The sequence below is a fragment of the Carcharodon carcharias genome, chromosome 10 (assembly GCF_017639515.1).
Source record: "Carcharodon carcharias isolate sCarCar2 chromosome 10, sCarCar2.pri, whole genome shotgun sequence".
Lineage (NCBI taxonomy): Eukaryota > Metazoa > Chordata > Chondrichthyes > Lamniformes > Lamnidae > Carcharodon > Carcharodon carcharias.
The window spans coordinates 164,221,495-164,244,667 of NC_054476.1; the positions used below are offsets into that span (position 1 = coordinate 164,221,495).

At 41.9% G+C, this 23,173-nt stretch overlaps 1 protein-coding gene across 2 annotated transcripts; it reads left to right on the forward strand.

The window, feature by feature from the left end:
• The first annotated feature begins 898 nt into the window (after nucleotides 1–898).
• Nucleotides 899–22,070, forward strand: LOC121283287 (zinc finger and BTB domain-containing protein 11-like). 2 transcript variants are annotated; one of them, XM_041197697.1, is made up of 10 exons: nucleotides 899–1,226; nucleotides 3,179–3,414; nucleotides 3,960–4,191; nucleotides 5,433–6,079; nucleotides 6,668–6,844; nucleotides 8,554–8,760; nucleotides 14,355–14,499; nucleotides 15,206–15,317; nucleotides 18,306–18,469; nucleotides 18,821–22,070. In XM_041197697.1, exons 1-10 carry the CDS (start codon nucleotides 917–919, stop codon nucleotides 19,132–19,134), a joined length of 2,544 nt encoding a protein of 847 aa, XP_041053631.1. In that variant the 5' UTR covers nucleotides 899–916; the 3' UTR covers nucleotides 19,135–22,070. The 2 variants fall into 2 exon arrangements, with proteins under 2 accessions (XP_041053631.1, XP_041053632.1); XM_041197698.1 differs by lacking the exon at nucleotides 8,554–8,760.
• Nucleotides 22,071–23,173: the final 1,103 nt, after the last annotated feature.

Genomic DNA, 23,173 nt, shown 5'->3' on the forward strand with positions numbered 1-23,173 from the left:
ACCCCCACCCCTCTCCCTCCACCCTCCACCTCCTCCCCTCCCTCCCTCTCCCCCTCCACCCCTCTCCCCTCCCCCCTACCTCCACCCCTCTCCCCTCTCCCCCCTCCCTCTCCACCCCTCCACCCCCACCCCTCTCCCTCCACCCCTCCCTCCCTCTCCCCCCCCACCCCTCTCCCCCTCTCCCTCCACCCCTCCCTCTCCCCTCCCCCCCCACCCCTCTCCCCCTCTCCCCTCCCCCCCACCCCTCTCCCCTCCCCCCCACCCCTCTCCCCTCCCCCCTCCCCCCCACCCCTCTCCCCTCCCCCCCACCCCTCTCCCCCTCTCTCCTCCCCCCCACCCCCCTCTCCCCTCCTCCCCTCTCCCCCTCTGCCCCCTCCCCTCCCCTCCTCCCCTCTCCCCTCTGCCCCCTCCCCTCCCCTCCCCTCCCCTCTCCCCCCCTCTGCCCCCCCCTCTGCCCCCTCCCCTCCCCTCTGCCCCCCCCCTCTGCCCCCCCCCCTCTGCCCCCTCCCCTCTCCTCTCCCCCCCTCTCCCCTCCCATCTCCTCTCCCCTCTCCCCCCTCTCCCCCCCTCTCCTCTGCCCCCTCTCCCCCCCTCCCCTCTGCCCCCTCTCCCCCCCTCCCCTCTGCCCCCTCTCCCCCCCCTCCCCTCTCCCCCCCTCCCCTCTCCCCCCCTGCCCCTCCCCCCCTCCCCTCTCCCCTCCTCCCCTCTCCCCCCCCCCTGCCCCTCCCCCCTCCCCTCTCCCCCCTCTCCCCCCCCTCCTCCCCCCTCCTCCAAACAATGGAACGAGCTGTTGTAGGTGAGAAGATGCAGTTCACAGATCCGGGTACTGACTGACCCCGGAACGGAATGGAGCGCTGCGGGGTCAGTGGTGCGGACAGTCCCCTCCCCGCCTCCCTGGTGAACGGGCCGGGCCGGGATGACGAGCGCCGAGAATTACCGGGCCATCGTGCGCTACCTGACCCACCGGAAGCAGCCGTACGCGGCGGGCACGGCCGAGCACACCAAGCGGGCCATCCGCAAGGCCGCCGCCTGCTACGTCTTCCGGGACGGGCTGCTCTTCTACCAGCGGCGGCGGCGGGACAGCGGGCGGCTGGACGAGCTGGAGGTGGTGGTGGAGGAGCCGCGGCGCCGGGAGATCTTCCGGCGCTGCCACATCAGCCGGAGCGGCCGCCACTACTCGAGGGAGATCACAGGCATCAATGTCAGCAGCGGCTACTGGTGGAGAGGCGAGTGGGGCAAATACCGGGGAGGGGGGGGGGTGTTGGTTGGTTGGTTGGTTGGGGGGGATGTTGGTTGGTGGGGGGGACGGAGGGAGGGGAGGTGGTTGGTTGGAGGGTGGGGGTTGGTTGGGGGGGTGGAGGGAGGGGGGTGGGGTGTGGGGGTTGGTTGGGGGGGGTGGAGGGAGGGGGGGTTGGGGGTTGGGGGGGGTGGAGGGAGGGGGGGTTGGGGGTGGGGGGGGGTTGGGTGTTGGGGGGCGTGGAGGGAGGGGGGGTTGGGGGTGGGGGGGGTTGGGGGATGGGGGGGTGGAGGGAGGGTGGGGTGGGGGGTGTTGGGGGGTGAGGGGGTGGAGGGAGCGGGGAGGGAGGGGGGTGGGGGGGTGGAGGGAGGGGGGGTTGGGGGGGTGGAGGGAGGGGGGGGCGTGGAGAGAGGAGGGGGGGGTAAAGGGTGTGGAGGCTGGCTTGAAGTGGTCAATCATTGACCACTCCGAAGGACAAGGGCAGCAGGTCCCATGGGAAATGACCACCACCTGCAAGTCAATCATTGATCACCTCGAAGGACAAGGGCAGCAGGTCCCATGGGAAATGATCACCACCTGCAAGTCAATCATTGACCACCCCGAAGGAGAAGGGCAGCAGGTCCCGTGGGGGAATGACCACCAGCTGCAAGTCAATCATTGACCACCCCAAAGGACAAGGGCAGCAGGCCCCATGGGGAATGACCACCACCTGCAAGTGCCCCTCATCCTGATAGAAATATATAACATCATCTCCAGGTTGAAATCTTTCCAGCGTCTCCCACCTCCCAAGGATAATTATTTTCCTTTTCTTTTTTATATAAATAGGGGATTAATAAACACATGCGTGGGGAGCATTAAATATAGGTCTGAGGGTCACTGAATGTAATAAGTGTAGATTTATACAGAAGCTGAGAGCAAAGAGCAGTCACAGACATACGTGACCTGAGGGGACTGTAATGACTCTAGGTACACAGGACCTATATACAATCAAAACTGGTCTTTTCACAGACGCTGACAGACCTGCTGTGCATTTCCAGTTTCAACTTTTTATCTTCTAGGTAGATGTATGTTTCCAGATTTTGTGATCTGGTGTCTAATTTACAGCCCACAGTCTGCACAACAACTTATTTCCAAAGCTGCTATTTGATTAATGCTAACCAAACAGCTCCATCCACTACCAAGCTAACTTTGAATTGCTGTTTTCACTAAGGTGTTGAACAATACTGGTCGACCTTAATTGAAATAGCATTTTACAAAGAAAAACTTTGCAGTGTTCAAAAACCTCATCTGCTCAATCATTTTTCATCCCCTCAATGCAGTAGTAGTTGTTGTTTGATAGGAAATATATAATTTTTAACTTAAAACGAGGCCCCCCCAAAATGTATGCTTGCTTGAAAATCCAGCAAAGGTTAAGTTCAGGTTTAAAATGTACCATCCTTTATTACACTTTGTAGATTTATGGACGATTCACACTATGACTTTAGCATTGGTGTAAAGCTGTTTGTGCATTGTATTAATGTTAAAGTTGTGGCGTGATATTAGGCTGCCAAATCCCAATCTAACTGCAGAGCAAAATGAGAACTCCCTCCTCCAAGGAGTCTCAACCCGCTTCTTCTTCTATGAGGTATGGCTTTGATACCAGACTCAGGCTGCTGTAACACAGCAGCAGCAACAGCACACCAAGCCATAGTTACATTGTAAATGCACCCTAAGATAACACAGGTACATTTAAACATTTGCAGTTTCTATTGCTTCCAAACTGTTGGTGTTTAAAGAAAGCATTTCATTTGCTACCTCTGCCTATCCCACAGTATCTCATCTGCATTCCAGAACAGGTTGGGTCAATTGTCTGGTTGTTAATTGAATGGCTAATTATTTGATAGTTTTTCTTCATGCTTAATTTGTAAATGTTCTTGAGATAAAATTGTGTTCTTTTAATAGGAATTTTGAGCCAAATCTCACAGTTTGTCAAACAGTGTGAAGTGTGCAGGTCAGGTGCAGACAAAATCTGCCATCTGTCAGAAGACCTGCCCGCAGACTTAGAAATAGGCCAAGAGACTGTCAAAAGGGAAGAAGCTTCAGCAGCAAGACCTAACCAGAATAATCTGGAAGACCATATGGGAGCACAACACATTCAGGGAAATGAAAAGCACTTTACCAATCAACACTCTCATCAGGTGAGTACAGTTTGGGGGCGGGTGGTTTAAATCTTTTTTCTGGAGAAAGCTTGCTATCTTCATTTTAACTGGAATGTTTCACAGTTGGAAAATACTCCAGGTTGAAATCGGCTGAGCCAGCTTTCAAGCTGGAGCATTTCGTGATAGTGCAACATTTCGATTCAAATGGAGAAGCCAATGAGATTCCCTGTCTCTTCTGCCACTTAGAATGGCAAAATGCATGCCTTTTAGAAAAACCCAACAGTAACTTTAATAGCTCTGTGCAACTAGCCAAACAAAACTATTAACAACAGCCATAAGAGTACCAATGGGCAGGAACAGAGTAAAAATGCATTTAAAATAATGGGTTTAAAATAGACACTTCCAAAAACTTCCCAGGATAACTACATATTTCAAGACAATTTTGTATCTGATTTGTTTAGTGTTTGATGCTTATAAACTGTTCAAGCTGATGTGAAATCAGTTTATAGTGGGGCGGGGGGTGGTGATGTTTTGAAGGCATTTTTTATGTTCAAAATCTTGAATATATGCTTGGAAAATCTTAGGCTGAGCTTCAGAGGATTGTAAAACAGACCTCCACTGGACACAGCCGTGTTGTGCTAGATCAGCTGAATGAGCAGCGGAATCTAAATAAGTTTTGTGACATTGCCTTGCTTATCGAGGGAGAGGAGTACCGGGCACACAAGTCTGTGCTGGCTGCCAACAGCAAGTACTTCCAGGATCTCTTCACCGAGAAAGGAGCTACTGCCAGTCAGGAAGCAGTAGTGGAGTTGGCAGGTAAAGAAAATGTCTATTCCTGTCATGACTCAGCAATGACTCCTGGTAACATGCAACCTGATGCACCGTCACTGGTGTTGTGTTTGTAACTGGTTGACGAAGACCTGTCACTTTTACAAGTGTTGGCTGGGAGGGAGACAGCAGTACTTTCTGTGCATGTTTCTAATGGTGTACACAGAGCCATGTGATTGATTCCTGGGGACAGAAGACTGAGTTAAGAGCAAAACTGTAGAAACCTGGCCTATTCAGTTTTGAAAAGATGTCACCAAGAGGTGATCTTAAGAATCATGCAGCACGGTGAATAGTATAGAAATAATTAATCTAGAACACTACTTCAAATTGAAATATTGACATTAGGACATAAGGCGACAAAAACTCAAACTAGCAAAAGACTAGTTTAGGACTGATATCAGTAAGTTTGACTTTGGATGAGAAGTGATTGACATATTGGGAATGAATTTTTTTCAGGAAGGCAAAATGCTTGGAATCATTTCCGATCCAGTTGGATACTGTGATAGAGTGTAGGGTCTTTCCAGTTGATGAACTGAAAGTTCTTCCTCGTCTCAATCGATATTGTGAAAACACTAGAATTGGTATTACTGTTTTAGCGGTCTAAAGAGAAGGGAAATTGGTTGTTGGCTGCCTAGTTTTTTTTGCCAGATTAAACTGCTGGTGGCTATGTAACCCAGTTGTATAATTAGACTGAAATGAGTGTGTATTGATGGAAAAAGGTTGCTCTCGTGAAAAGTGAAAAGCTTGCATTTATATGGTGCCTTTCACAACCTCAGGACGCCCCAAAGCATTTTACAACCAAGATTTTTTTTTGAAAAGTCAGTCACTGTTGTAAACAGTGACTCTATTTAGTTCGTACAATGTGAAGCTGAGATACTAGTTGCTATGATTGAAAGCTACAATTACAGTTGCAATTTCTATTCTTTTAGTCTTGAATTAGTAGGATCAATACTTGGGTTTGCACCATGGCTTCAACTCCAACAAGTTAGTGAGAGGAAATAAACCAAGTTGGATGAGGAAAAAAATTGGATTTGTTTATGATGCTCTCCACAATAAAAAATAATTTGAGGCTTGGGGTGAAAACAGTTTATATTGAATTTTTTTGCATGAATAAAAAGTTTTCTGCAAATGTGAACCAGTCACAATTTTGTTAATGTTTCAAATAGTATAACTGAACTAATTTTTGCCCATGAATGTGTTGTTTTTTTCCTTTTGACTTGCTGTTGCAGGCTTTGCAAAACCAAGCTTTTTACCTTTGTTGGATTTCTGTTATACATCCTGCTTGACAATTGAAATGCTTCACCTGGTTGACATCATTAGTGTTGCTGAGCATCTCAAGATGGAGGAAGTTATCAGCTTGTGTAAACAGATTCAGCTGGAAATGGAAATTAAGGAAGAAAGCTGTGAAAACAGGTCATATAATTCAGCTAGCAAAGGCTATGCTTGTACTTCGAAGCAAATTAAGTTGTCGACCAGCAAAGCTGCAAATCAAAAGGCCTTTGGGAAAGAATCTGCTCTAATCTCTCAACTCTTTGAACTTCCTATCAAAACAGGTGATAAGTGCAGTATAGTTGGAGGTAATCAATCTCACAGAGTTGATGAAAGAGGAAGCATTGTCAACAAAGACCAGAAAAGATTTAGTTGGAGAGGTTCAGATAATGGAGTTGCTTTGCAAGCATTTGATGATGAAGACTATTGTGTGGCAATGAGTGATGATGAAAATGCAAAAACTAATGTGGAAAATCAGTATAACCATAGGGCTCAAAATCCAGAAGTAGAAGTAACACTGGGGATGGACTGCATCTCAGCAAATGACGATAACTTTATTACTGGCAGCCTGAAAAGATCAGGAGTGATCAGACCTGTAAACCAAAAGGTGAGTGAGGCTAACTCCTTAATTCAATAGTGGTGGATACTGAGTCACAGGGCCAAGTAAAGTCATAGTGAGTGTTAATATTAAAAGTGGTCACTGACTGAAGAATGGGAAATAGAAACCCTTGAGCAGCATAACTTTGCTTTTCTGCTGCATAAGGGTCTGGCAGTGTTATAGGTTGGGCAAAGAAAGTAATCAGAATAATGGAATTTGAAATCTTGATTTGAACGTGAAACTTCATTTTCATAATATGGTGCCCAGCACTAGTTTAGATTATATGTGCATCAAAAATATTGATTTATCAAAAATAGTAGAATGTAGTTATTTGTCCTATGGAAGTAGGGTTGTCCTAAGATAGATCATCTGTAATTGTAAATGAACAGCCTGCTGGTGGGGGATAATGGCCTGTTCCTTTAATAATTTTATTTTGCTGTACGTGATCGGTTTAAAATTGTTTTTAATACTGTATTTTATGCCGGATGCGTGGAGCCTGCAAAGTTTCTTTCTTTGCCTGATTTCACTCTTGTCACACCATAGAATCTATAATACATATTCTTGAGGAATTGCTATTTGCCTGTTCCTTTTTATTAGGCTCATCAAAAGCGGCTGAAGCGATGGAAACATTTGGCCATCAAGTCACTCACCAAGATGAAGGATGGGAACGCTGCCAGTTTTACCTGTACCGAGTGCGGTGAATCATTCCAGTCAGCTTGGAACCTACAGAAGCATGTGGAATTGCATGGGAAAACAAAAGGATTCAAGTGTGCAGTAAGTCCACCCTGAGGATTCTTACTCTATTCTTAGCAGCGATCCATTGTGCACAGTTGTAGATCTCTGATCGATAGGGCAAGTGATCTGGTACAACCTGACATCCTGCATATTTCCACAGTAACTTCATGCCCTAAGGTTTGCTGCCTGGTAACTGCATTCATATAAAAGACCACAGAGGCAGTGTCAGTATGGAAACACTAACAAACAAGTGAAGCAGATACTCAGTCGTGTGCTGTTTTAACTTGACATTACAATTAAGAGCTCTTTCTTGATGCTTTTCCTTCCCTAGGTGATGCTCTGTAACTACAAAGCTGAAAAAAGAAATCTTTTTATTAAGAGCTTCCCTCACATTGAGGAGGTTTCAGGGCAATCAACATCCAACAGCCAGCTCTGAAAACTCTGCTCACATTTTGACAGCTGAGACAATCCACAACATTCTTAAGTCAATTCACCCTATCTCCCATTGTTAACAGATCCTTTAGGATCCGGAGCAGATCCAGATCTTTGTCAAAAACTACGCAGTTCTTCCTTGGGCCATACCCTACCTCTGTACCATGTTTCGTTAAAATCTGTCCAGTACCTTTTGCAGACAAACCGACTAACAAACCTTGAGTGGCAGAGGTAATGATTACTCTGCAGCTCCACCTACTGTTAGATTTCTCCTCCTCTTTGCACTTGGAGTCTGCAGAGTTCTAACTTTTTTTTAACTAAGTGATGACCTCCGACATGGTAATGAATAGCTGTTCTCGGTAAACTTCTTGGGGGAAATTTGGCTTGTGACTTGGAGTGTGGAATCAATTATTATCCACATCTTTATTTTCTTCAGTAAGAGCCCCAGGGCCTGCCATTTTGTGTTCCCAGCCCAGACTCCTGCAACTCCCTGGAAGAGGCTGGGTACCTGCCTTTATTATGGCAATGATCCTGGGAGTGGAGTCAGGCTCATATCTCCGGAGTGGGCAGAAGTTTCTGCTAGCCAAATTCTGGTGTAGCTTCCAAGCAGAAAGTGTGGCCCTTTTGTGTGTTAATGTTGAATCCTAAAACATCCTACCCTATTGTACAGTGAAGAATACCCCTTTAAGCTGTAAGACTACCTCCCATATATTTTCATGTTCAGAATTTTGCATCTGCTGGTAATGTGATGTAAAGATCGAAAATATATCGTCCCTGAGTGTATTTGCCAAACTGATGATTTAACCTTTGAATGTACTGCTGTGTCTGTTGGCTAGGCACCTCCCCACCCACCCACCTGAAGTAACATATCACTCAGTTAATGTTATCCTTTGGCCAACACTGCAATGCATGGGGAGTCGAATGTTTTGTCAAACTGATGAAAAAAATGCTCTCTGCAAATTGCTGACAGATGTCAGGATCGGAGATTGACAAAGAATTTGTTGTATACAGTCGATTTAAGCTGATTGTAACGAAGTGGCTTTACAGGGTGGAGATTATGCTTGTTCAGAAGACTGCTTCTGTTGAGAATGGTATAAATTTTAGCAAATGTTTGACCCTTGATTTGGTCCCCTTTCTCATTCCTCTTATGAGAAACATCCCACTTTCGTTTAATGGCTCCTCTCGCAGCACAGCCGAGATCAAAAATGTTGTTCCGTGTTTCTGTGACAACGTGGTAGACAATGAGCAGGTTACTTGCTGCTTTTTTTTTTAAAAAAAAAGCTTAATTCTATGCTTTCGCGCAATTCTGTTTTCAGATCTGCGGTAAGGAATTTTCTTATATATCTTCATTGAAGACTCATTTGAAGAGACATGTCCCTGACAGACGCAGGTCCAGCTCTGCTGCTGTAAAGTGTAAGCAGCAGAAATTTATATGTACCACATGTGGGAAACTGAGCCGCAGCCTTTATGAGCTTGAGATGCACGAGCTGAAGCATGCTGGGGAGAAACCACATAAATGCATGGTATAGTTGTGTCTTTCTCTTTAAATTATATTTTTGGATAAAGTTATGTCATGGCTAACAAAGCTGATTCAATAACTAAAAAACGGTTGCTAAGGCGTTTGTTTGCAGAGTTTGCTGTGACTCTGGGAGCCAATTGGTCACTGCCAAACATATGATGGATAATGCCACATGGTTATTTTGATCAAATCAGAAAGTGTATTCAGTTAGATGCAAAGGGTTTTGTTAATGAGCTTAGACCAGATGTTGTGACTTTTCTGTTTACAACAGGCAGCCAGAGAATAAATCTGGTGAATATTTTCTAATTCCTTTAGCAGTTGAAATCATTTTGTTGTTGGAACACTGGAAACATGATTCTTTTTTCACAGAAGTGATCTAATCTTCAATTGTTGAAATACTTGCCCAAAAAAATGCTGAGAAACAATGTGAAATGAGGCCCATTGTGATGAGGTGTTCCTGTTTTGTCAACTATGCTTTGTCTGTTCTTTATATGCCACATATCTAATTGCTTTTCATTATTTGAAAATTTATATTTTAAAAAAGACACAGCTTTGAATTTGCATTATGGCATTGCTTTAAGTGGGGCACTATTGGTATACGCATACATGAAATCTGCATTAGCAATCAAATCTCAACATGTAAAGGATTATAGGTGTAAATCTTTGACATGGCAACTTGAGGGAATTTCACCTTCTGCCATTTCATTACCTCATCCCATTTTTAAATATGCCATTGCTGATTCTGCTCCCTGAAATTGTACCTTGAGTCATTCAAGTGTTGTTTTAAGCTTACTGCTGCTTTATGTTTTACCTAATAAGCAGATTCCTGACCAATGCATTCCATCCTAGCCTTGCATATTCTTCCAGATTGCAATACATTTCCACTTTCTGTCTTCAGTCTCTGAAATGTCCATGTTTGATCGTTTTGAGTAGTGGAGTAGGCTCGAAGAGCTGAATGGCCTACTCCTATTCCTTATATTCATTTTGTTACATCAAGAATAAATTTCAGCTTATTCACCACATGCTGCTGTTGTGAAGTCATTTACTACACAAAGGATATATCCCATTGGTGGGAGCATTGTTATCATGTAGTAATAGATCTGAGAAATTTGTTCACCATGAAAGTGAAGCAGAATCATAAAATCATATAGCACAGAATGAGGCCATTTTGTCCATCATTCCTGTGCTGGCTCTTTGAAAGAGCTACCCAATTAGTCCCACTCCCCTTCTCTTCCCCTTAGCCCTGCAATTTTTCTTTTGTTTCTTCAAGTATAAATCCTATTCTCTTTTGAAGGTTTACTTTTGAATTGCTTCCAACACCCTTTTGGGAAGTGCATTTCTGAAATGTAACAATTTTCTTAAGTTGACTTTTTCAGTCTCACCCAAACCCCAGTGTGGATTGCACCTTTGAAGCACATCCCACTATGAAATATGCTGTGCAATTCTTTATAACTTAGTTTGTGAGTGTTTTATTGTGGTATATTTTATTGCTTATAGCAGACAGCAACAGATTGCAGGCTTTCTAATCATTAAGCCATGATTTAAACAATATGGGTTTTTTTGTGCAATATTAACAGGGAGCACTGTGCGCTATGCTGTCTTATACTCGTCTTATCCAGATGAGGAATGACAGTGGTGGATAATGGAACAATTTTCCGTTTTGGGCATGCATTATTTGCATTAAGCACTACTAAATCATATATAGGACAGCCAGATGCACAATCAAGTTTCCTTTTTCTTTCTGCTGTAACAATATAATTTAACTCTAACACAAACACTTCAGCAGGATGAATTTTTCTACTTCCACACCAGTCATCCTTTTACTGGGTTAGGGACAATATTCTGTTGTGGGTTCTTGGTGCTGGAACCCTTGATCTACCAATTTTGTTTTGCCAGGGAGCCTTATAGCCAACGGACAGAGAGGAAACTTTCATCTCATTGTTTTGGGCTGAATTCAAAATCTTACTGTAGCTGTATTCACCTGAAAATTGCAAGTAAACTTGGATGGTTACAGAGGAATAGAATATTTAGGAGAGGTTTTCTGCAGTAATAATTGGCTAATGATTGATAATCTCATAAATCTCTGAATTTTCCTGGCTGTTTCAGTTGCAGATCAAGATGTGTATTTTGTTTCAAAGGTGTTGAACCATCTCTATAATTTGATTGTTAGGTTTTAGTAATCACCTGGTAAAATTTAACCCAGACAGTGTGAAGCAACCTTCTCAGTATATTATGATTAGACCAAAGAATTTGTCACACTGATATCCTATGGTAAACCCTGTGAATTTCCACACTTGCTGTGTACTGTGCAGTTTATTGCCCAAGTTACCTTTTTGCATAGAAAATCCCAGAGACACATTTATGAGTGAACCTGATGATGAATAATCCTAAGTATAATATATAGGGTTTACCTACTTGGAAAAACAGCTTGACCATTTGTAATGAAGTAAAAGTAAAACACTGCAGATTCTGGAAACCAGAAATACAAAGTGCTGGAAATACTCAGCAGGTCTGACAGTATTCTATGGAGAGAGAAACAGAGTTAACATTTTGAGTTGAATGTGACTCTTCAGAATTGAAGGAAGGTAGAAATATGATGGGTTTAATGCCATTAAAAGGCGGAAGGGGGAGGTAGGACAAAAGGGAAGGTCAGGGATAGGGTAGAGGGTGGGAGAGGTTAAATGACTAGGATGTCATGAAGCAAAAGACAAAGGGAGTGGTAATGGTTATAGTAATGAAAGAAAGCATTTGTTCAAAGTGAGTGTGAATGATAGAATAATGAATAGCTCTGTTCAAAAGCAAAAACATGAAAAACAAGAATCAGACCACATATCAAAATGGAGGTTGGAGTTCATGGTCTGAAATTGTTAAGCTCAATGTTGAGTCCAGAAGGCTATATAAGTAACTAATTGAAAGATGAAGTGCTGTTCCTCGAGCTTGCATTGAGCTTCACTGGAACACTGCAGCAGGCCGAGAACAGAAATAGGAGTTCGAGAGCAAGGTAATGAATTAAAATGGCAAGCAACAGGAAGCTCAGGGTTAAGCTTGCAGACTAAGTGGAAGTGCTCTGCCAAGTTGTCACCCAATCTGTGGTTGGCCTCCCTAATGTAGAGGAGACCGCATTGTGAGCAGTGAATACAGTTTTTATGTATTGGGTAAATGAGTTCATTGGTCAACTGAACTCTAACTGCATGCCTTCCTATGTTCTCTTCAGTTGTTGCTTGCAATCAATAATGAGGAGAGACTGATGTAAAGATAAACAGTGATTGTTTATTGAGACATAGGGCAGAGCACCAGATCATACGTGCTCACTCAGAAACCTCCAGAACTAGACTCCCAGTTGCCCGTGCTGTGCAGTGATTTGTTATTGCTGTCACATGATCAGTACACTTGCATTCTCTTAAAGGGACAAGGTACCTCACTTTACCACAACAGTATGCTAAATTGAAAGAAATGCAAGTAAATCGCTGCTTCGCCTGGAAGGAATGTTTGGAGCCTTGGACTGTAAAGAGAGAGACAGTAAAGGGACAGGTGTTAGCCTTCTGCAATTGTGTAGGAAGGGGGTGGGATGTTGGGGGTGATTGAGGAGTGGACCAGGGGATCACGGAGGGGATGGTCCCTGCAGAAAGCTTGGAGGGGAGGGCAAGATGCAGTTGGTGGTGGCATAATGCTAGAGGTGGCAGAAATGGCAGAGGGCAATCTCTTGAATGTGGAAGCTGGTGGGATGGAAAGTGAGGACAAGGGGAACCCTGTCACAGTTCTGGGAAGGAGGAGAAGGGATGAGAGCAGGTGTGGGAAATGTGTGGGACACAGTTGAGGGCCCTGTCAACCACAGTTTGGGGGATGGTGGGGTAGCGGGTAATCCTCAGTTGAGGATAAAGAAAGACATATCAAACGTTATTGTGGAAGGTTGGCATCATCGGAACAGATGCTACAGAAAAACTGGGACAATGAAATGGCATCCTTACAGGAGGCAGGGTGTGAGGTAGTGTAGTCGAAACAGCTGTGGAAGTTGATGGGCTTAAATTGAATATTAGTAGACAACCTGTGCCCAGAAATAGAGACTGAGAAGTTAAGGAAGGGAAGCAAAGTGTCAGAGATTGATCATGCAAAGTGGAGAAAAGGGTGGAGATTGGAAGCAAAGTTGGAGTTTTCTTGTTCTGGGTGAGACCCAGAAATGGCACCGATACAGTCAGCAATGTACAGGAAAGAACGTATGCCACAAATGATGGATGGGATGGACTACAATTCTTATGTATCAGTTTTGATGCTTAAACTTTCCATTTTATTTTCTCAAAAGAAACTGAGTTAGCTATTTTAGCAAAGCTGAACCAAGGGCTGTTGTTGCTGCTAAGCTGCAGCACAGGATGATAAGACATCGGCTTTTGTCCTTCTGTATAAGGAAAACGGGTCGAATGAAGGTCAGGCATTCTCAATGAGGAAATAGAGGATACCGGAAAACAAGTAATTTCTGCCTATCCTTGTACGGTCTCCTAGCAACCAACTCAAAGAGCACATTTGATGTAGACTAAATGATCATTTGCTTGCCCACCAGCCAGAGTTGCTGACTAACTTCTGGATAAATGCCAGTTTTGATAAGCCACCTAAATTTCCATTGGTGTGCTTTTGAATGAATATAGTTCAGGATAAAGCATTCAATTGTTGTATCCAAAAATTATTCTGCAAAAAATACTAGTTTATTTAATTTTTAAAAAATCTGACCTTCCAGTCTTGACCTTTTCCTCTACCACAAGGCAAGTCCCATTTCCAAAGTTGGAAGTCACCACATTGCGAAAAGTCACTGAACCTTTTAGGTTAAGCAAATAAAATTATTAGCCGCTGTCCATCTCGTAGATCTTGTAGCACGAGAGGTGAAGGATCAACATGTGACCTTGTGACGTGTGACTGCAGTTCATCATATCCACTAACCCCGCAGCAAGTTGCAGACTTGTTATGGCAAGTCTTAAAATCATTTTCCAAGGATCATCTTCAGTTTAGTGGCCTTATTTGATAGAAGTGCATCCTGTGAATATTTGTACTAGAGACACTTACTGTTATGGTACAAAATTATTCCTATGTAGGATTGATGGTTATTATCATAGCAAAATAGACAGCCTACGACTTTACTGTTGAGTCACTACAAAGTAAACCTTAACATCCTCGCACATAGAATTGGTGCCTATAGTTAGAATCAATACAAAGATCTGTTGCAATTAACCAGGATTCCATATATATATATCCCCACTGTGATACGAGTAACCACCCCCCCCACCCCCCCCACGGCCAATTTAACATTGTTCATGAGTCTTTTGATTCAAAATTCTACTCTGCATGTAAGAAGTAGAAACTTTCCAGTCAAATTTGTGATTGTTTCCTTTTGACAATGTCATAATTGTGGCGCAGTCTGCCCAATGGCATCAAATTTCAGTGAGTACCCTGTTCTATTACGGAGCTGATTTAGCCCTTGGTTTATGTTGTATTCTTTCAGTATTGTCTCACCTTTGCAGCAATTCTGTGTATGAAAGCAACTAGCCTGAAACACACTGACTCTTGTAAAACAGTTCAAAATAGGCTGAACGCTCTTAATTACTTTGGCAGATCTGCAACAAGTCTTTTGCCTACATCCACATCTTGAAGCTTCACTTGAAATATCACCAAGATGCAAAGGACTACCGTTGTGAATTGTGTGGGAAAGAACATTCCAATGCCAGTTCATTGTGGTACCACAAACTTGCTCATTCGGGTATGTTATCTAGAATGCTCATTCTCTTTTTGTGGAGTGGGCTCCTAGTTTACAGAAGTTGATGAGCCTCCTGTTCTTCAGCGCTGCACAGCATTTTACATAGCGTGTTAAATAAGTGGTAGTAACTGGTATGATCAAATTCGTAATTACACCCAAATGATATACAAAGTTCAAAGTTTCTTTTATAATCGAGTTATAATTATTTGGTATAGAATGAGCTTGCATTTATGTAGTGCCTTTAATAATCTCAAGGCGTCACAACCGAACACCCGCTTTTGAAGTGCAGGGAGAGTTGTTTTATAAATAAATACTGCAGCCACTCCGTGCATAACAAAGTCACACAAATAACAAATGTGACCAGTTAACCTGTTTTGTGGTGTTAATTGAGAGTGTGAGAGATGTTGATTGGGTCACTTGGTGAGCTTCCAACAGTTTCTGGAAAAGTGCTATGAGACCTTTCAAAATCCACCTGAATAGTCAGTTGAGGCTTCTATTTAACATCTCATTGGAAAGATGGAAATACAGCATTCCCTCAGTACTTTGCTGAAAAACATGTGTTCGAGGTTAGGAATTGGGGCTTGAATCCAGGACCTTCTCGCTCAGAGGCAATTGAGCTAAGCTGCTGCTGGGTTTGTAATCTAGTTGTTTAAATTTATATCTAACTGTAAATTGTACATTTATATTATTGTCTGTTCTCTTTTGACAGATGAACTGCAGTATTGCTGTATTCTGTGTGGAAAGAGATTTAAAACTCCTTCAGGTTATAATCGGCATAAGAAAAAGCATCATTTATCAGAAGAGACATTCCCCTATAATCAGTTGAGTATTGTTGTTCTCAATATTGTGAGAACGTAAATGTGCCCTTAAAGCACTCGTGTTACTATGAGCACCCTATTCTTTAAACTATTTAAAGGAAAACTTTTTGTTTTCTATTTGTCTTTAAGCCACTTAAAAAATGATATTACTGTTAATTTCTTACCCAATAACCAACCGCTGTTCAGCTCTTAAGCCTTTTGCTTTGTTGTAACGATGAAAGTATTATGGAAATTAGTATAACAATGTTTCCAGCATCATACACAATCTGCAAATTCATTGAGTTGAGAGCCTTTCCAGTTAATGCAGGTGTCAGCCTTCCTGGCAGTCGATTGGATGAATATGTCAATGCAGTCATTTAAACACATTGAGAAATTGCCAGGGGTGCAAATGCTGACTGATTCCCAACAACTGCTCTTGAGGTGTTGGACGGTGAACGTGACAAGGTGTTTTTGTGAGGAAAGCAGTGGTGACTAGAGATGCAATGCAACATATTCGACAAAAAAAATGGTGTAATTTTGTGTTCGGTGCTGGAGAATGGAATACTCTGTACCAGTGGCATTTATTAACAGCATGAAGAACTGCCAGGTTGGATTTGGGCCAAATAGAGAGGGACCCTCCACCCTATCCTACTGATGAATCTCCTACTGCACTGAAGTGAAATTTTCCATTTCTGTGCCAGTCTTCTTTCAATATCTTTGTGGGGAATTGGCAATTATGCCATGAGTCAGGCAGGTTTTATTTTTGGCTGTGGTTTTGAATCCACTGGGAAGTGGATTGTGACAGCTCAAACTAACTTCATTTAGGACCCTTAAAGCTGGCAGAAGGTGAAGTCTTTCAAACCATGTCAGGGCTGGATTGGATCCAAGTATCTGAGGTGAAATTGCTATGTATTAACCGACTGCCAGCAGTCATCCTTGAGTAACTCATTTATTTACTGCTGTTGTAGAAGATGTTACCTGCATTCATTCCCAGTGTCACAGCAAATCTCTCTTAAAAAAATATATTTTTGAAAATAAAACACAATCCTTACACACCGACTTATTAAATAGATAATTCTGCTAATAGTGTCAAAGGTGGGCATATGTGTATTTTAAGATGTTTCTGATACCTGTATCACCAATTTCAGTCTGTTATTTTGAAATCAAGAAGTGTATTTCCGATCCATTTCATTCTTTCTCGTTAACTTAATTCATCGGCTCCACTGTTCCTACACGTTGTTGCAGGGTGTGATTTGTACCTGTGATTTCTCTCAGTGAGCGACACTGATGAAGGTTGCTTCCTAGTGACCCTGTTATGTATGTCAATTGAGCAGCTCCTTTTTTGGCTTTGATAATCAGTATGGTAAAATTCATTCAGGGAGAAAAATGCATGGTCTAACAAGTAGAGGAGGTCTACCTGCTCCTTTCTCTCCTCTTCTCCTATTATAGGCATTTCTCATAATCTCCATCTAGGAGCAGGTGGCTGCTGATTTCTGCCAATCTGAGCAACCCTGCAAAGACCCATTCTCGCCCCCTGCTGCCTTCACTCAGCACCTTGCTGCATTTGAGATAGGTGACTATATGGATGGAGGGAACCCTCAGCTCCATAATAAAGCACATTGATATGCAGTCCCACTCTCACTTGTCAAGTTAGACTTGATGGGTCACATGTCATGCAGACAAGAAGCTATTAGATATGCTTCCCTGTCTGATGAGTTAGCTGATTGGTGCTGGGCCAGCAGTTGCAGTGCTGAATAAACAGTCATATTAGTAATGCATTTAAGGGGAAGCTAGAAAAATGCAAATGGAAGAACTGAATAGAAGGATATGCTGATGGTGCTTAGATGAAGGAGGAGTGGGAAGAGGCTTATGTGAAGCATATATGCCAGTATAGACCTAGTTGGGCCAAATGGCCTTCTCTGTGCTGTGAAGTGCATGAAATTACTACTGACCTTGTTTCTGAGCTAGAGAGGTGGGGTACAATGGAGAAAATCAACCAGGACTTTTGCTCCTGATAGTTGTCCAAAGTATTCTTCTGGAAACTGTTCATTTACGGACATTGGGTGAAGCTCCAGACAGTTGAATAGCCCAACAGCATTTCATTTTTTATGGTCATATGCAAATAATGGCTTCTTGAGTGAAGGGCTGCATGTAACCAAGCCCAAGAGAGTGACAGTGCCTTCAGGTTGGAGGGGGAAAAACTGGCAAAATAAGTATAGATTTTGGCCACTTGTGGAGAATTGAGGCCAAATGTAGTCTTCAGATGAACCTGGGGATATAGAAGTCAGGGATAACTGGAACAAATGTAATTCAGTCCACACTTTAAAACAATACAGTTAAAGTCTTTGATATTTTTTAAAGCATGTGTTGATGTACATGATGGTGTAGTTAAATAGCAAAACTTTCAGCATTCCAGGAAACTGACAAGTAGTAGAGTTGATGGAGCATTGGAGTTTCTCTGCAGGGCTGGCTGAGAACCCTGAAAATGATAAATTTAGTCACTACAGTACCTCTAGTGATGGGAGGGTGTAAATACAAAGTAACCAGTTTACATAGGCAGTTTCCATTATAAATATTATAAGAATTTTATAATGAGAAAAAAATACAAAGATTTGACAACAGGAAATGCATGCAGATGTAAGGATTTAATATATTAAAGCTAAGTACTTAATTGGTACTTAAAGTGCATTTAAAACTTATTATTGAAGAATGTTACACTGCTCAAATTAAGTGCATTGAAAAAAAAAACGTAGCATTGTGGCACAGCAGTGTAGTGCCTGAATGCATTGTGTTGAGGATATTAATAGAAGATGGATTTCTGCTACAAATTCTTGATTTTGGTTGTGCTAATGAAGGGTGGCAAATTCTTCCCTCAGTGAATGAGCGAGTTAAAGGTCATGTCAGCAGGGAAAGATCCAGGGTGGATCTCTCAAGAGAAATCTTTAGATTCTTGATTCTGTTTAGTCGCTTCTGTCGTAATCATTACAAAAAAAGATTGGGTCTTTTTCTTAGGTGTGATACATGTGGCAAGGTGTTTTGTGACTGCAAACGGACGAGAAGAGCACATTGTGAAGACAGACCACGAATCAGTCGGACTGTAGAGCACGTTTGTGAGCATTGTGACAAGATATTCAACCAGATCGAGGACTATCGTAAGCACATGACTCAACACACAGGTACCTTCTGAGTTCAGCAAATGACCAGCTGATTCTAAAGATAATAACATCTCCATCTGTTGGTGTTCACTTGTGTTATCAACCAGAATGTAAGGTAGTTTGTTCATTTTGAATCTCATACTTTGAGGTTTAAAACAACATTATGCTAAACAGTGCTAATTTTCCAAGATAAGTTGTCAACTCTCTAACTTCAGAGTCGGGTCCTGTGCTGGGAGTCTGACTTTGACATAGCCCTACTATGCTGCTGTCATGACATTGCTGTCAGATACATTGGTTTGCATGCAAATCTCATTCCTAATATTTGACCCTTTGACAGAGTGTGTTGTGTCTTCTGTATTTATTTTGGTGTAGGTTTAAAACCGTTCCAGTGCTTGACCTGTGGTTTGTCCTGGGCTGACCCTCGCTCATTACGGCATCACATTCGTGAGCACACTGGTGAAAAGCCTTACATCTGTTCCATCTGTCGAGATCCTCACATCGATGCACGGAGTTTGCGGCTACACATGAAAAAGCTCCACGGAAATGCTGTTCCGAAGCGTATTACGCTTAAAAGGGAACCACTGCCTCTACACAAATACTCAACACGTTTGACCCATGATATGTTTATGTCACCAAGGACAGATCAGAAGCAGGAGGATGATTCCATGAAAGAAATAAAGCAATAGGGTGATGGCACTGCGGAAGAATGAAAAGCAATTCCAACCATTTCTAACGAGCTCTCCAAAAATCTTCCCATCCTGTCTAATCGAATTTTCTAACTTTCTTGGATGAGCCAAGTTCTGCCTCTGTTTTAGAATGGAAAAATCCAGGCATTGAAGTGCCCGCAGGATCACTAGAACAGCAAGTGTGAATGTGTTTTGTATAAAGTCTTAACTTTTTTTCAAAGCCCTGTGAAAAGAGAACGTTTTCTGTGAAGCAAGTAGTTTTTGACTTTTTTTAAATAAAGTTTACTTTTGTGTAAAAAAAAAAACAAAACCTTTGAAGTATTATAAAAGAGTGAGAACTTGTTTAGAATATAGTTCGAAATATAGTTAGAAATTTCAGAAGGGTAACTACTAAACTCCTTCCCTTAATGTCAACAATACAAACCCAATATTAGACAGTACTAAGAAGGAGCATATTGCAGTTGTTAAGTGATTTGGAACTTTGAACCAGCATACTACAGAGGGAAGCAGTTGTGTATTTTTTTGCTGTCCTGATTCACATACATTTGTTTTTAGCCTCCCAATTTTTTCATGAGATTGGCATTATTCAATTAAATGCTGATGCTCCACACATGGTTACCTTTTTAATGACTTTCACATTTTGTTTCATAATTAGGATTGGCTGTTGAGCATTTCTTTTCTTTCGAATACAGCCTGTTAGTACATTTGTATTAAATAAGGAAACAAAAGTTCCGACTTTTCATTGAGATGGATGTAGCTTGCTAGGTGATTTAAAACTGCGGATTTTGTTTCTTTGCCATGAGCAATTGGAGCCAGTTGTGATCTTTTTGATGAACAGATTTGGCCATTTTAATGTATTAATTGAAGGGAATGCTGCAAAGCCCAGTGAAACTTGTCCCGAGGCAGCAGAAGCCATGTCTGGACAACGTCAGTGTTTGGACAGATGGCCAGAGTTATAAAGGTCTGCAGGTCTGATACACTGCCAGGGATTCCTGCAGGGACGCTAAAGGAAGTATATACCTCAGCAATTTGAGAGAGATTAAAGTGTTATTTTTCAAGTGCTAAGCAGGATTTATTTTTTAATAGGGAATTTTTGACCCCTTTTTCCTGGATGTACCATGTACTTTCTTCCATACCTGCCAAACCTTTGGCATCTCAGTTTTAATGGTTGCTTCAATAAGGTTGAATAGTTGAATTGTGCACACTTTTAAACACTGTTTCATCTTGGCAGAATTGAAGTGCTGCTAAAATGATAAAGTATCTGTTGTATTTAATGGTGCTTTTCAGGAAATTTTAGTCATTTAATCTTCTAAAGTATTTGTGAGCTCTGGGATTTACGTTTACCATATGATCTGCTACTGAATTATTTTGACAGATCTTCTAGAAACAGACATCAGCTTGGGCTGCCCTGATCATTCTGGCTAAAATTAATTTCTGGAACCTAGCACTCTGTCCCACAGGTGATAGAACTGCACTCGTAATGAGCACTTAGCACTACTGAGGAGTTTCTGTGCTCCTGTTTGCAGCTTTGTGGAAACTGCTTCTTTATAGACACATCTGTAAAATCTGTCAGAAGGCTGTTAGTAAGTGAGACAATAGCAGATCGTGCACATCACACACTAAAAATTAGAAAGGCAGGAATGTGTACATTAATGCAGCGAGCACTGAAGCAAGTGCTGCTGTTAACAAGTCCTATGTGATTAAGTGAAATGCTGCCCTTTTCTCTTTTCATCACCTGTCATTCTCTCCACCCTCATCCCCTTTGACCACACATTAAGCATGTCTTGTACACAGTTAAATCCAGTAAAGTTACTGTTTTTGGCCTGAGTGTAGTTACTTGCTTTATGTGATTTTTATCTTTACTACGGTTTTTAAAAGATAAAAAAGCACACTTTCTATTCATTTTATTAGCACTGGAATATAAACAGAGTTAACACAACTAATTTAATTACCCAAGCTTTGAGTCAGTTCCCTTTGTAGTTATTTGTATGGTTAATTCAAGGCAAAAGATCAACTTTTGTCTATCCTGATAATACATTATTTTTACATTTTTTTTGTCGCTACAGCTTTGATACCCAGAATCTGTGGAGTTTGCAAGTGTGGAAGTGACTGTGGGTGTTTTCCGATCCTATTCCTTTATAAGTGAACCCTGGTGCTTTGGCTTTTTTTAAAGGCCTTGTTAACTTGCATTGCCACTTTTAATAATTTGTACATTTGTATCTCTATATCTCTTTACTCCTGTACCCCATTTAGACTTATTTTTCAAGGAACATGCAGCCTCCTTATTCCTCCCACTAAAATGCACCATCTCACACTTACCTTCATTGAAGCTCATTTACTCACCTGTTCTGCAAGCTGCTTATTGCCACCTTGTATTTTGTTGCAATCTTCCTCCGTATTAACTGCACCTCCAATTTGGTGCCATCCACAAATTTTGAGATTGTATTGTTGATTCCTGAGTCCAAATTAGGTACCTATGTTGTGAACAGCACTGAATCCAGGACAGAACCTTGTGGAATACCACTTCCCATCTACCTGAGTACCTGCCTTTAACCCCTACTCTGTTTTCTGTAGTCAGCTTGCTATCCATTCTACTACTTGTCCCCTGACTCCACATGTTCTGACCTTAGTCATGTGTCTACCTTATCAAAGAACTGATAGCCCCATGTGTAGCTTTGAGATGGCATCATCTAACAAGTGAGCCAAAAATACAGTGATCTTGTTTGGCTGTAAGTGGATTCATGAATAATTGAGAGTTCAATGAAGTCCCTTTTTTTATTGCTGGTGTAAGACAGAGGACAGTGTTGATCACAGTGTATGCTATTCTTGTACTGGAGTTTTTACAATGACGTGTATTTTGAAAGTATTTTATTCCTACCTGGAGACTGTATGACAGGGGAATCTTAAAATTTCAAAATAAAAATGTGACACTGCAATAAGATTTTTGTTAATTTTATCAATATCTGGTTTGCACAGTTTTTTTTATTCATTCACAGGATGTTGGCTTCGCTGATTGGGCTGGGCTCGCTGGCTTATTAAAAGCATTCATCAATCCTGTAAGCAGGCCCCACATCTTTTATAATTGCAAATTTGCCCATGTTATCCAGTTATACAATAGTGTAACCTGGTTTGGGGGCAGTACAATTAGATCCCCTTACTTAATGAACTGGATATTGTAATTGAACTTCACTTGTGCCCTCCATGCAGTTCTCTAATCTTCCAGAAGTTGGTGGTCATAAATGCTCTGAGGAGCTTTAAGTCAGAATAAAATAATGAAGAAGTTCTGTTCTCTCCGTCAGGATTTTCGTATCTCTCTTTTGTCTTATTCACCTTCATTGCTATCTCAACCTATCACTGGCCCTCTATCGAGCTCTTCTTGTCCCAGCCCCCCTTAAACCAGCTTATATTTCACCTCTCTTCTATTTTAACTTAGTTCTGTTGAAGGGTCATTCGGACTCGAAACGTTAACTGTGCTCCTATCCACAGATGCTGCCAGACCTGCTGAGTTTTTCCAGGTATTTTTGTTTTTGTTTAAAATAAAGAACATGGTTTATGATGCAGAATACACATGACTAAACAAATTCCAGACTTGTAAGATTTATTTTATAAAACTCTTCCTCTTATATACAAAGTATGGTCTACTGAAAAGTAACTGAAGGAAAGAAAGTGAAGCACACATGATTAAGATCAGTTCCAGTAGAGGAAGGCTAGGATTTGAGGCAAAAATTTAAGCTACAACTAATCAGGTTACAACCAGTTGACAAGAAAGGAAAACAACATTGAATATTCGGCCAACTCCAATGTAAATCTTACCTGAATCCTTCCCATTTCCCAATTTTTGAATGTTTTTGAATATTTGTTGCAAATGACTGACAGTTTTTCGTCACCCCTAATAAAATGACTTTCACAGGGCACCTTAAACTATGCACTGCTTCAATATTGTTAGTAATTTATTCATCACAAAATAGAGGCATTTCATACATTTTTCAATTAGCTGAAATTTCTTTCCATTTTTTTTTAATTTTAAGAAGAAATTGGA